This window comes from Cyprinodon tularosa, unplaced genomic scaffold (assembly GCF_016077235.1).
Source record: "Cyprinodon tularosa strain WSP-4 unplaced genomic scaffold, ASM1607723v1 ctg11, whole genome shotgun sequence".
Taxonomy (NCBI): Eukaryota; Metazoa; Chordata; class Actinopteri; order Cyprinodontiformes; family Cyprinodontidae; genus Cyprinodon; species Cyprinodon tularosa.
Genome location: NW_024037893.1, coordinates 4,098,385 through 4,111,934, shown reverse-complemented (window position 1 = coordinate 4,111,934; position 13,550 = coordinate 4,098,385). Strand labels below are relative to the sequence as shown.

The window sequence follows — 13,550 nt, the reverse complement described above, 5'->3', positions numbered from 1 at the left end:
TTAAGAGGGGAAAAAAAAGCTGATCAGAGAAAAATGACTGAGTTTTGTAAATGATTAGACATTTAAATCATCTTAGATGCAGCGGGAAACACCCCAGCTGACATGCGCTGGTCACAGCGAGTGTTTGTTTGGGGTGAGTGTGACCTGAAGAGGAAACTAAAGCTCTTTGTGTGGGTAACTTAAAAGTCACCAGTTTTACTGTGTGGTCCTGATTTGATTTGCAGCTCCAAACCTCCTCTCAGTTCTCACGAAAGGGGAAGATTCACTTCCTTAGCAAAAAAGAAACAACTCACTGACCCTTTATCAGCTACTCAGATATCACAGGGAATAACACTTTAAATTTTGTGGCTTAAGGTCAGCTGCCAAGCACTTTGTGTAAGGAGCATAACGAGACTCGTGTGGCATTTCCCCAGTTTGACCAGTAAACAGAATTTAGAAGAAAAAGACTGCTTTGCTCACTTCTCCCGGAAAGTGTCCCTCTCCTGCTCGCTCCACATGTTCATAACCTGCCGGTCCTTGTAAACCTTCATTGGGTCGTCCATCAGTCCGTTCATGTTGATGAACTTGATGCGCTGCTGCTCGGCGTCGAACAGCATAGGAGGGATGACCGCCAGCTGACGCATTTGCTTCTCTGTGTTCTGCACGTGGATGAGACGAGAAAGAGAAAGCAAAAATCCTCAAGTCAACAGACTGGTCCTAAAAGAGAAACGAATTCTGCTTACAAAGACATGTTTGAAAACGAATGCATCCATGGGAGAGGAGCGCTGTTATCTATTCTAGCTTTAGAACAACATCCCTCTAGGAGATCAAGACTGGCTGCCTTTGAATTGCTCTTAATTCACAAAGAGAGCCTTGTGATTGTTGTCCAAAACTTTATTTTTGGCACAATGTGGTTAAACCTTTAAATAAAAGTGTTTTTTGTGTAGCCATGTATTAATATTGCACAGTTTAATTTGATGGAGTTAAAAACAAGCCTCTACCTGCTCTACTTTGCTGACTAAGTAGGTTATGAAATGCACTGTGATCGATATCAATGCTTTGGAGGAACATTACAGTGATGCCCCGCTTAGGTCCAATTGGCCGCATAAAATTCCTCCAACATTTTTTAAATCTGAAACCTTCAGATATGTTAAAGCTCTTTACATCAATGGCTTTTTCTCTCAGGACTGAATCATGACAACATTTGCAAATCTGAGTTGCCAAACTCTTTCAGTTTCAAATTCCCCAGTTCTGCCAGACACAGTTTTATGTTCTTGTTATTTTTTCTTGAGATTTTGAACACATGCACACATATCTGTAGTTAAACTTAAAATTATTCACACCACTGGCAAATCTAAGTTAACAGCCATCTTTAATAAACTTGTTTTTTTTCCCGGATGGTAGTAACATTAACGTTTTGGATTGGTCTACATGGGAACTAATGATTGGGGTGATGGAAAGGAGGCCTTCCAACCTTTAACCCTTGAACAAATCATCAAAGATACATTTTCTAAATAGAAGTGGAAACATGCAAAAGGCTGGTCGGCAACAAGGATTGTTTTAATGCAAATAAAAACCCTTTTTATTAATTTTATTTATACCAGGCTTTATAAATAGTAAATAAAAATCTGAAGATTAAGAGTTAAAGTCCATGTATTCATAAAATAATTCATATATTAATGTAGCCACTGAAATCAGGTTATTTTACTTTATTCTTGTGTTTTATTTTTTATTTAAAAAAAACAAAAAAAACAAGTTACCTGGTTTAATAACGATAAAGAAATTGTAAGGATCTATCAATCAAAGTGCTGTGCAGGCAGATAAAACTGACGTGTTATAATTTAAAGTTAAAAGAAGATAATGAGCCGTTGTAGGTTCCAGATCTGCTCGGGGTCCCGCCCCTTCTTATGACGTCAATATATGGCAACTCCAATCGGACGAACTGTATTGCACCCGTAGCCGAAAGAAGAAAACAAATTATTCTCAGTCTTGAAGAAAATGACTGTGTTCTAAGACAGACTGAGCTCTGCCATTTAACAATGTTACAAAACAAGTCTCAGCTTATTTTTATTCTTTTTATTAAGATCTGAGGACAGGAAGGACAAATGGAACATCTCAAAAATAACTTTCATAGAGATTTTAGACAAAAAAGTTAGTCTTCTTATAGAAAGCTAACGGTTTAATGTTAAAAGTACTGTAGCTTAATATGGCTAACTGACCGAGCTGAAAGAGGCTAACCTGTTAGCTACGGAGCACAGCTAGCCACAGTGCTACCCAGCGCTCTCCCTTTATATCATGATCTAACAGTTACTTTGTTCACCATAAACAGATTTTTCTCAGTTTTTTTTATAGTCAAGGTAAAACTTCATCGGTCATTGGACACGCTTACACTACAGATGCTCCCGACTCGGCGCCGCATGATGTTTTTGTCTTTGTCTGGGCAACCACTAAGTTTTACACCATGTGGCAATGTTCAGCCAATCATGTAGCGTAACATCAATTGCATGCGCACGGCCGGAGCAGATCTGGTAGCTACACCGTCAATAGATTCATAAGCACCGCCCCCTTACAAGTTCTATCCCTACAATCTGATTGGGACCCGGTTTCTAGAGGGACAATGAGTGATTAGACCATGGGTGTCAAAGTGGTTCCAGAAAGGGCCGTGTGGCTGCAGATTTTCTTTCCAGCCAAGCAATAGCACACCAGACTCCAGTCATCTAGTCAAAGGAGTCCAATCTGAACATGATGACTTGATGAGATGAATGGAGTCTGGTGTGCTAATGTTTGGTTAGAAAGAAAACCTGCAGCCACACGGCCCTTTCTGGAACCAGTTTGACAGCTGTGGATTAGACGAATCCCACAACAAAACTCTCCTGTTTCCTGAATAAAATACTTCTGGAGACTAAAAGAAAACTTTTGGTTATTTGGTTTAACACCTCAATTATGTAATACTTTTATACCAATAGGAAGTTTAAGAGCCTTTTAGAGTTAAATCTATTCATTTGCAAAAAATGTATTAATTTTTAACCGAACCAGGGGTACACCCTGGACAGGTTGCCAGTCCATCTCAGGGCAACACAGAGACAAACAGGACAAACAACCATTCACACACACTCACACCCAAGGAGAATTTAGAGAAATTAATTACCGTATTTTCACGACCATAAGGCGCACCATACTAAAAGGCGCAGTCTCAGTTTTGTGTGCCATTTCTGTATTTAACACACACATAAGGCGCACCGGACTATAGGGCGCGTTTTTTATATACAGGTACATGTCCTCTACTACCTTTAAATACCTCTACTGCGTATTTAAAAATAGAGCGGGCGCAAAACTGAGTATGGCTGTGCTTTTTTCATGTATTTATTACAAAGTATTAATCAAACCTGGGAGCTGGCTGTGAGACAGACACATCGCAGATGACACAGCGCTGTGATCACTCCTAAATTACCGTATTTTCACGACTATAAGGCGCACCTAAACGTCTTTTTTTTCCCTCAAAATGTGGGGTGCGCCCTTTGGTGCGGTGCGCCCTATCTGCGGACGTTGTTGAGACCACCATGAGTATGTGAGAACCTTAAAGGGGGAAGTGTGGGCGTGGCTTGTGTATAAAAGAACAGGTATGTGCTTTATGCAGAACATTGTTGTCTTAACAACCCTGGAAATGGCAAAGAGACACGCCTATGAAGCCCAGTTTAAACTGAAGGCTATCAGCTACGCAGAGGAACATGGAAATCGAGCAGCTGCGAGAGAATTCGATATAAATGAATCAATGGTTCGCAAGTGGAGGAAGCTGGAAAACGAACTCCGACTGGTGAAGAAGACGCAGCTGAGTTTCCGCGGACATAAGGCGAGGTGGCCCGAGTTGGAGGAAAGACTGGAGAGGTGGATCGTGGAGCAAAGAACGAGTGGGGCCAGCGTTTCAACTCCAGCTGGAGTTGTTATTAAGGCGAATGAAAAAGGCTGGATGGACGAGGAGATGATGAAAGCATGGCTGAGGGAGGTGTACAGGTGCTGGTCATAAAATTAGAATATCATGAAAAATTAGATTGATTTCAGTAATTCCATTTAAAAAGTGAAACTTGTATATTATATTCATACATTACATACAAACTCATATATTTCAGATGTTTATTTTGTTTAATTTTGATGATTACAAATGACAACAAATGAAAATCTCAAATTCATCATATCAGAAAATTAGAATATTACTGAAGACCAATAAAAACAAAGGATTTATAGAAATGTTGGCCAACTGAAAAGTATGAACATGAAAAGTATGAGCATGTACAGCACTCAGTATTTAGTTTGGCCTCCTTTGGCCTGTATTACTGCAGCAATGCGGCGTGGCATGGAGTCGATCAGTCTGTGGCACTGCTCAGGTGTTATGATAGCCCAGGTTGCTCTAATAGTGGCTTTTAGCTCTTCTGAATTGTTGGGTCTGGTGTATTGCATCTTCTTCACAATACCCCATAGATTTTCTATGGGGTTAAGGTCAGGAGAGTTTGCTGGCCAATTAAGAACAGGGATACCATGGTCCTTCAACCAGGTACTGGTAGCTTTGGCACTGTGTGCAGGTGCCAAGTCCTGTTGGAAAATGAAATCTGCATCTCCAAAAAGTTGGTCAGCTGCAGGAAGCATGAAGTGCTCTAAAACTTCCTGGTATGTGGCTGCGTTGACCCTGGACCTCAGAAAACACAATGGACCAACACCAGCAGATGACATGGCACCCCAAACCATCACTGACTGTGGAAACTTTACACTGGACTTCAAGCAACGTGGATGAAGTGCCTCTCTTCTTTTCCTCCAGACTCTGGGACCTTGATTTCCAAAGGAAATGCAAAATTTACTTTCATCAGAGAACATGACTTTGGACCACTCACCAGCAGTCCAGTCCTGTTTCTCTTTAGCCCAGGCAAGACGCTTCTGACGCTGTCTGTGGTTCAAGAGTGGCTTGACACAAGGAATGCGACAGCAGAAACCCATGTCTTTCATACGTCTGTGTGTGGTGGTTCTTGAAGCACTCACTCCAGCTGCAGTCCACTCTTTGTGAATCTCCCCCACATTTTTGAATGGGTTTTGTTTCACAATCCTCTCCAGGGTGCGGTTATCTCTCTTGCTTGTACACTTTTTTCGACCACATCTTTTCCTTCCCTTCGCCTCTCTATTAATGTGCTTGGACACTGAGCTCTGTGAACAGCCAGCCTCTTTAGCGATGACCTTTTGTGTCTTGCCCTCCTTGTGCAAGGTGTCGATGGTCGTCTTTTGGACAACTGTCAAGTCAGCAGTCTTCCCCATGATTGTGTAGCCTATAGAACTAGACTGAAAGACCATTTAAAGGCTTTTGCAGGTGGTTTGAGTTAATTAGCTGATTAGAGTGTGGCACCAGGGGCCATCAATTTTGAACCTTTTCACAATATTCTAATTTTCTGATATGATGAATTTGAGATTTTCATTTGTTGTCATTTGTAATCATCAAAATTAAACAAAATAAACATCTGAAATATATGAGTTTGTATGTAATGTATGAATATAATATACAAGTTTCACTTTTTAAATGGAATTACTGAAATCAATCTACTTTTTCATGATATTCTAATTTTATGACCAGCACCTGTATGTAAGGAGACCAGGTGGTTTTTTCCACGCATCATCATCTCTGTTCATTTGTGACTCCATGCGTGCCCATCTCACAGCCGATGTGAATATAAAGGTCAAAGAAATGAACGCTGTGCTTGCTGTTATTCCGGGAGGTCTGACAAAGGAACTTCAACCGCTCGACATCGGTGTGAACCGGCCGTTCAAAGTAAGGCTGCGAGCGGCGTGGGAGCGATGGATGACAGACGGAGAGCACAGTTTCACTAAAAGTGGAAGGCAGCGCCGGGCAAGTTACGCCACCGTTTGCGGATGGATTGTAGATGCTTGGACTAACGTTTCTGCTGGGACTGTTGTTCCAGCTTTCGCAAAAGCCGGCATTATTTCCAAGGAGCCGCCCGGCACGGAAAGTGACTCTGACAGCGAAGAAGAAGGGGAAACTGGCATGTCGGATTTAGCGCAGCTGTTTAATTCAGAAACAGAGGATGAGGTCTTTGAGGGGTTTGATTAATACTCTGTAATAAATACTTGAATAAAGCACAATCATACTCAGTTTTGCTCCCGCTCTATTTTTCTACCTGAAAACTTAATTCAACAGCAGCCTCTGGGCCGCGGCGCATCCGGGCTCACCTCAGCAGGTGTTTTTTCATCTAAATAATCTAAATCTTTTTAAGTGAGAAAGTCCACCTGAAAATTTTATCATTGCAGTCAGTTCATCCAGATTATTATCCTGCCTATGTTTTAAGTTAATTTATGCGTCAATAAACTGTATCAGAGGAGTAAATCACAGCCCTGTGTCATCAGCGATGTGTCTCTCACGGCCGGTTCCCAGGTTTGAATAATACTTTGTAATAAATACCCCTTGCAGCTTTATTTGCTGTGATCAGTGGGAATAAAGTAGTTTTAATATGTTTTTAAGTGGGAAAATCCACCTGAGAGGACATGTACCTGTATATAAAAAACGCGCCCTATAGTCCGGTGCGCCTTATGTGTGTGTTAAATACAGAAATGGGACACATAACTGAGACTGCGCCTTTTAGTCCGGTGCGCCTTATGGTCGTGAAAATACGGTAAATTAAAATCCTGAAACTTTTATTACCGGTATCCTGGTGCCTGCAGTTTAAATTATTTAGATGAAAAACACCTGCCAGCCACCGCGGTGAACCCGGAGGCGAACAGGCCCAGAGGCTGCTGATGAAGGGATTTCTGCTGTCGGTGCACCGTTGGTATGTGGGGGTCTGAGCGCCTCCGACAGAAATAGATAATCTGGATGAACTGACTGCAATTATGAAGTTTTCAGGTGGCCTTTCTCACTTAAAATCATATTAAAACTACTTTATTCCCACTGATCACAGCAAATATAGCTGCAAGATTTAGATTATTTAGATGAAAAAACACCTGCCAGCCACCACGGTGAAGAGGAGGAGACCCGCCCAGAGGCTGCTGTTGAATTAAGTTTTCAGGTAGAAAAATAGAGCGGGAGCAAAACTGAGTATGTTTGTGCTTTATTCATGTATTTATTACAAAGTATTAATCAAACCCATCAAAGTCCTCATCCTCTGTTTCTGAATTAAACAGCTGCGCTAAATCAGACATGCCAATTTCCCCTTCTTCGCTGTCAGAGTCACTTTCCGTGCAGCGCGGCTCCTTGGAAATGATGCCGGCTTTTGCGAAAGCTTGAACAACAGAGCCAGCAAACACGTTAGCCCAAGCATCTACAATCCATCCGCAAACGGTGGCGTAATTTGCCCGGCGCTGCCTTCCACTTATCCTGAAACTGTGGTCTCCGTCTGTCATCCATCGCTCCCACGCCGCTCGCAGCCTTACTTTGAACGGCCGGTTCACACCGATGTCGAGGGGTTGAAGTTCCTCTGTCCTTCATTCGTTTCACCTTGTTTCTCACATCGGCTGTGAGATGGGCACGCATGGAGTCACAGATTAACAGCGATGGTGATGTGTGGAAAAAACCACCTGGTCTCCTCACATACACCTCCCTCAGCCACGCTTTCATCATCTCCTCATCCATCCAGCCCTTTCATTTGCTTTAATATCATATGTCATCAGAGCGATGTGTCTGTCTCGCTGTCAGCTCCCAGATCAGCTTCTCTGATTGGTTCTCTGCTGCGTCCGGTTCACACCGATGTTGAGCAGTTGAATAACAGCAACCCTAACCCTAACCTACAGGTCACACAGCTGTGAGATGGGCACGCGCGGAGTCACAGAATAACAGCAATAGTGATGAGTGGAAAAAAAACACCTGGTCTCCTTACATTCAGCCACTCTTTCATCATCTCCTCAATGAGGGGGTCTCAAAAGTCCGCAGTTACAACACACATAGGGCGCACCGCACCATAGGGCGCGCCGCACATTTTGAGGGGAAAAAAAGACGTTTATGTGCGCCTTATAGTCGTGAAAATATGGTAACCTAACAGTCATGTTTTTGGACTGTGGGAGGAAGCCGGAGTACCTTGAGAGAACCCATGCATGCTCAGGGAAACATAACTCGATGCAGAAAGTCCCCGGGCAGGGAATCGAACTCCAAAACTTCTTGCTGAAAGGTAGCAGTGCTACTCACTGCTCCAATGTGCAGCCGTTTTTACCAAACCACTATTAAATAATCATTAAATGAGTATACAGACTATAAATTATAACATTAATACTCTGAGAATTGACTCTGAGTCAAAGCTGTATAAATATATGTATATAACTTTTTGCTTTAAGAAAGCACCTTTATGAATATGCTCCCTCAAAAACTCCTTAAGAGGTATGGTTTTTATTTTTACATGTTTAAGCCATTTATAATGCACTCAAAATGACCCTTTTTCCTTAATTCAAACATTTGCTTATTGAGAAACATTTATTTAAAAAGGAAAACAATATTTGTTCAATGAATCTATTACTGATGAAATCAAAGCTGCTGGCGTGGAACCTTTACAGCTGGACAGTCTTTGGTGTCCAAAACTTGGAAACTTTAAAACAAAGATAAGTTAGGTCTTTGACAGAGAGGACAGAATCCGAAACTGCACCTAATTCCAGCCCCTTATATTGATCTGGAATGCCTGAGCATATTTCCAAAGACGGAAAAGGCAGGTTAGCATTGAGAACAAAGCTTACCTGGAAATTTCCTACTGTTGCAGACTTGCAGGTCACCCAAAGAGTTGCCAAAGGGCAATTTGGGGAGGGGGGGGCCGACCAATTTTAACAGAAAGGGCTCACCTCATGCTCTGATATCCCATCAATGATTTCGGAGACTTCGTGTTCGCTTCGGGCTGCAGATGAGGTCAGTCCGCCTCCTCGCTGCCCGACACGGCTGCAGACGCAGAGAGACAAAGTTTATCCCAGCCATCCTCTAAAACGGAGCTGGTTTCAAAGCACATCCAGTCTGCTGTGTTCATCCCACCTCTGCATCCGTTCCTGCATCTCCCTCTGCTTGCGGATCTCTGGGAACTGTTTCTCGTAGTACTCCCGCACCTTGCTCTCCTTAGCCCGGCGCCGCGGGTTGTTTTCAATGCGCTCCACCTTCTTCTCCCAGGCCTCCATCAGCTGGTCATAGCGCTGGCAAAACTTCTGTTCCTGGGAGTTCAGAGAAAGAAAAGGATCTCTGCAGAACTGTAACATTTCTTCTGAATGAAACATGCAGGACTGAGGGGTCATTAAATCTGGAGTGCAATAACTGATTGCACTCCAGATTTAATGATTTTGACATGCCAAATGTTCTATGCAGAGACATGATTTGGAGCTCTAGCAGACGGCAAGGCGTAGCTTTTCTTCCTCCATGAAGCAACCTATTAACCCTGGTGGAGACCAGACCCTCAGCGGGCTTGTTAAACTACAGGGCGATAACTCTGCATGCGAGACTACCTCCCCCACTTAGACACACTATGAGGGAAGATACGTGAGGCAGACACCAACATGTCACAGAGTTTGATTCTTTCTCGCTTCCAATATGAGTTAGCCGATATGCAAATTTGACAGAACAGCCTGATTCACAAAAATCTTTTTACTTTGGCTTTTGTTTCCACAAACACTGCCAGGAAAAAAAACAGAAAAACAACAAATGCACCACATGGTCACTGCAGTGTTTGGCAGAAAGAATGAATCCAGAAGACATCAAACTATTTCAGCCGCAGAGATCTTTTCTACTTGTTTTCTGCAGCTGTGGTTTCCCCCGCGGCTTAAAGCAAACACAGACAACAGATCACCAACAGAGCCTCATTTTCCCTCCTTGGCAGGTCTAAAATGGCCACTCGCTTCGAGGAGCAGCTGGCCCCGTTTCACACTAGTCATCTCTCTCTGGCTGAGTCACACCAGGAGTTTTCTACTTACCCACTGCTTACGAGCGTGATTTCTCCTTTTGAAATACAGGATGAGCTTCTTCCTCATGGCGTGGTTTCTGCATTGATAAAGCAAGAAAAACAGGAATAAACCACCATGAAGAAGTTTATCGGACATCCAGTGGTTGGACTGCCATTATGTCAATCACAGGAGGATGCAGTTTTGGAGGGTTTTTTTTTTTTTTAAGTCTTGGTTGATTTTGTATTTAGCCACTTTTACTATGATGCCTCTCAGTAATTAACCAATACAAAATGCACAGTTTTGGTCTAATTTAACTCAATTCAGTTTACTTTTATAGCGCCAATTCACATCACATGTCATCTCAAGGCTTGTTACAGTTCACCAGTTCATCCAGTCAAATTGATTAAAAGTTTTCTATCTAAGGAAAACCAGTTAAATGCATCGACTCATTGACTCGAAGGCAATCTCTCACACTAAGCATGCTTGTAGCGACAGTAGAGAGGAAAAACTCCCTTTTAACAGGAGGAAACCTCCTGCAGAACCAGGCTCAGTGTGAGCGGCCATCTGCTGAGGCCGACTGGGGTTCAAGGAGACAGAAGCAGAGATGCAAAAGTAAACTATAAAAGGCGGCCCAGTCCAGGAAACACACAGCCAGACAGACGAGCTCCGAGCCAACTCCCATGTCAGACGATGAAGAGAGCACATCCAGTTAATCACAGTCAGAGAAACAGGACTACACTGGAAAACAGGTTGATCTCCAGCATCTATAAAAAATTTTAAATCCCTCTGAAAGCACTGACTGAAAAAGAAAATGCACGAATCTATATAAAACTGGGAAGTTCAAAGCATATATTTCTCAAATGTAATGTATGTGTTTCCAAGACGGGCCGCCTTTTACGGTTGCTTTTTGCATCTCTGCTTCTGTCTCCTTCTGTCGGCCTCAGGAGATGGCCGCTCACACTGAGCCTGGTTCTGCTGGAGGTTTCTTCCTGTTAAAAGGGAGTTTTTCCTCTCCACTGTCGCTACAAGCATGCTTAGTGTGAGGGATTGCAGATGAGTCCATGCTATCAAATGGTTTTCCTCAGATAGAAAACTTTAAATCAATTTGGCTATGATCTGGTGAACTGTAAAGATGACGTGTTGTGAATTGGCGCCATAGAAATAAACTGAATTAAATTAAAGTTGTAGAAGTTTTTAAAATTTTGTTGTCATTCAGAGGCCTTCATTTCATTTACATACATATATGTGTTTTGGCATTATTACCCAGCCCTAGATGATACTAAGCACAAATTTAGAAGACTGAGAAAGACTCAAAGTGGCTATAAATATAGATCTAGAGTTACAGCAGCTTGTTTAGGTCAGGGTTTCCTAACCCTGGTCTTCAGGGACCACTGACCAACATGTTTTACGTGTTTCCCTGCCTCTAAGCACCTGACCTGAGTAGAAAAGTGATCAAAAGGTTTTTGCAACATTTCATGGCTGCTGAGGAGGTAATGCAAATATTTGAAACAGGCGTGGTAGAGCAGAGACAGATCTAAAACATGAAGGGCAGTGGACCCCGAGCATCAGGGTTAAGAAACGCTAGTTTAGATCAAAACAAGTGTTAAAACGAACCAGTCAAAAACAATTAGGCCATTTTGCAAAGAATGAGGAAAAGTGGGATAAAGAGATGTAACATGGGTAGAGATACAGCCTGAGAATAATCTTACTGTTGTAATTATAAGTGATCAAATAGAAATTAACATAAATACCAATGATGTGTTTAAATCTATATACACATATACACAGACAGACAGATATAAATAAGTATAGTCGGTCCAATTCAGAACAAAAGTGGACAAGAATCAAATACAAGTTTTTATAATTGCTTTCATTTAATTTAAGCCTTTTGATTAGAAATTACTTAAACAAATTGGACAGGTCATAACTTATCTGATTTTCATATACAATCTATGATTACATTTGTTTCTGACTGATGTTGGATTTTGCACAGAAAACGCCAATGAAGCCATTTCCATGTTCTGGTTTTTCCCTGAAAAAATAGAAACAGGCTTGGTTTATTTTCTACCCTTGAAACCTTCCCAACCCCCTTCTTTACAGACTGAATAGTAAATAAGAAAACCTTATATTACACCTTCACATAAACGGGGGGGAAAAAATGCCTGTCTTTTGAGCGCAGACGCTCGATAAACTCAATCTTGCTTCTGGGCGGAAGGGATAGCAAAGGGAGCCAAACTTATAAAACTCGTCTGTGTTGGGAACAGCCAGACCCACAGCTTCAAATAAAGGTCAAGGCCAGTAATCTCCTTAGGCAGCTGCTCGGTTCATCTCTTTCTTTGCAGCAAGACAGAGTTTTATTCCTGACACTTAATCTGTCACTTGTAAGGTCATGCTCTCTACTGATTAATGTAATCTTAGTCTAAGTTAGACACTTCGGCTGAGCCGGTGGTTCCCTCTGGACGGAGGCAAGGACACGCCGCTAAAACAGCCGTTATCTAGAGGTTGGTAAGAGAACTGACAAATAATATAACATTAATGCACTGGAAAAACAATCTAAAAATAACAAACTTCTTAAATTAAGTGTATTTATTCTTAATTTGAGTAGGTAAATGAGATAGTTTGCAAAAGGAATGAGTATTTTTACTCTTAAAATAATTAGATAACGTGCACTTGAAATAAGACAATTGAGTTTTCTTATTTTAAATGTAAATTGTCTTGTTCTATTGGAAAAATTGCTCTTTTACCTCCTCAATCCAAGACAGGGTTCCTACAGCATAAGGCAAGTTAAATTCAAGACTTTTTAAGACTTTTTAATGCCACTTGAAATAAAAATTTAAGACCAAATTTACAAGAAACACAAGAAAAACCCGCTTGCGACAAATTAACCCAAAGGTTTATTTTAACATAAACCACTGCACTAATGTCTAAAATTTTGAAAAGCTTCCCATACAGGAAGAAAGCTAAAAACACACAAATGACAGATATATTTGAACAATTATTTAACTGAATTCACAAACTTTGTTTTAGCAGGGAACAAAACAAATCAGTTTTAAAGCCGCAACATAACCAGTGCTAAGTCTTTTTTGCAGCTATTTTTCTTTGTATTGTTTTCTTAGTATGTTTGATTTGGTGATAAGTGGAGGCGTTGCAGAGACAAGGGTGGAACAAAACTGAGAAATACGGCATGTTTCTCTGTAACTCCATTTTGACGCTTTGTGTTTCGTGGTTCGCATGTGTGACTCCACTGCCTTAATTCCCATCGTTCTGAGCTTGAATGACTTCTTGCACTAAATCCACTGAGCCTCATGCATGTTCCCTGGTTTTAGCCATGGAGAAAACTCTTGGCTGGAGACAATTATCGTTACATTTACACTTGCTCATATTTTCCAGACAAAAAGTGAATGGCGCATCTCAACGCTTTTATTGGTTCCGCTATCGGGACGGAACCAATAATTGTATGCAGTTATTTAACTCAATTAACTCAATTAATAAAATTGACCTTTTGTAAAAACAAAAGGTCAATTTTAATGTTTTACTTAGATCACAAAAATAAATCATAATAAAAAGTATCCTATTTATGATGTTTTAAAAATTAAGACCTACGAAAGACTGATTTAAGACATTTTAATACCAATTAAGGCCTTAGTTTTATTTTGAAGAATTCAATGCCTTTTAAGACT

The 13,550-nt window shown here is 41.3% G+C and overlaps 1 protein-coding gene across 2 annotated transcripts in view; it reads right to left on the bottom strand.

Annotated features, from left to right (window-relative positions):
* The window catches only part of ncor2 (nuclear receptor corepressor 2), a 164,838-nt gene that overhangs the window by 72,973 nt on the left and 78,315 nt on the right, over positions 1-13,550 (bottom strand). For both annotated transcript variants that reach the window (XM_038296411.1, XM_038296420.1), the window contains exons 9-12: positions 9,901-9,967; positions 8,975-9,147; positions 8,791-8,884; positions 460-638 (exon numbers count right to left, since the gene is read on the bottom strand). In XM_038296411.1, the coding sequence (XP_038152339.1) occupies positions 460-638; positions 8,791-8,884; positions 8,975-9,147; positions 9,901-9,967 (513 nt within the window). The remainder of the gene's footprint in view (positions 1-459; positions 639-8,790; positions 8,885-8,974; positions 9,148-9,900; positions 9,968-13,550) is intronic.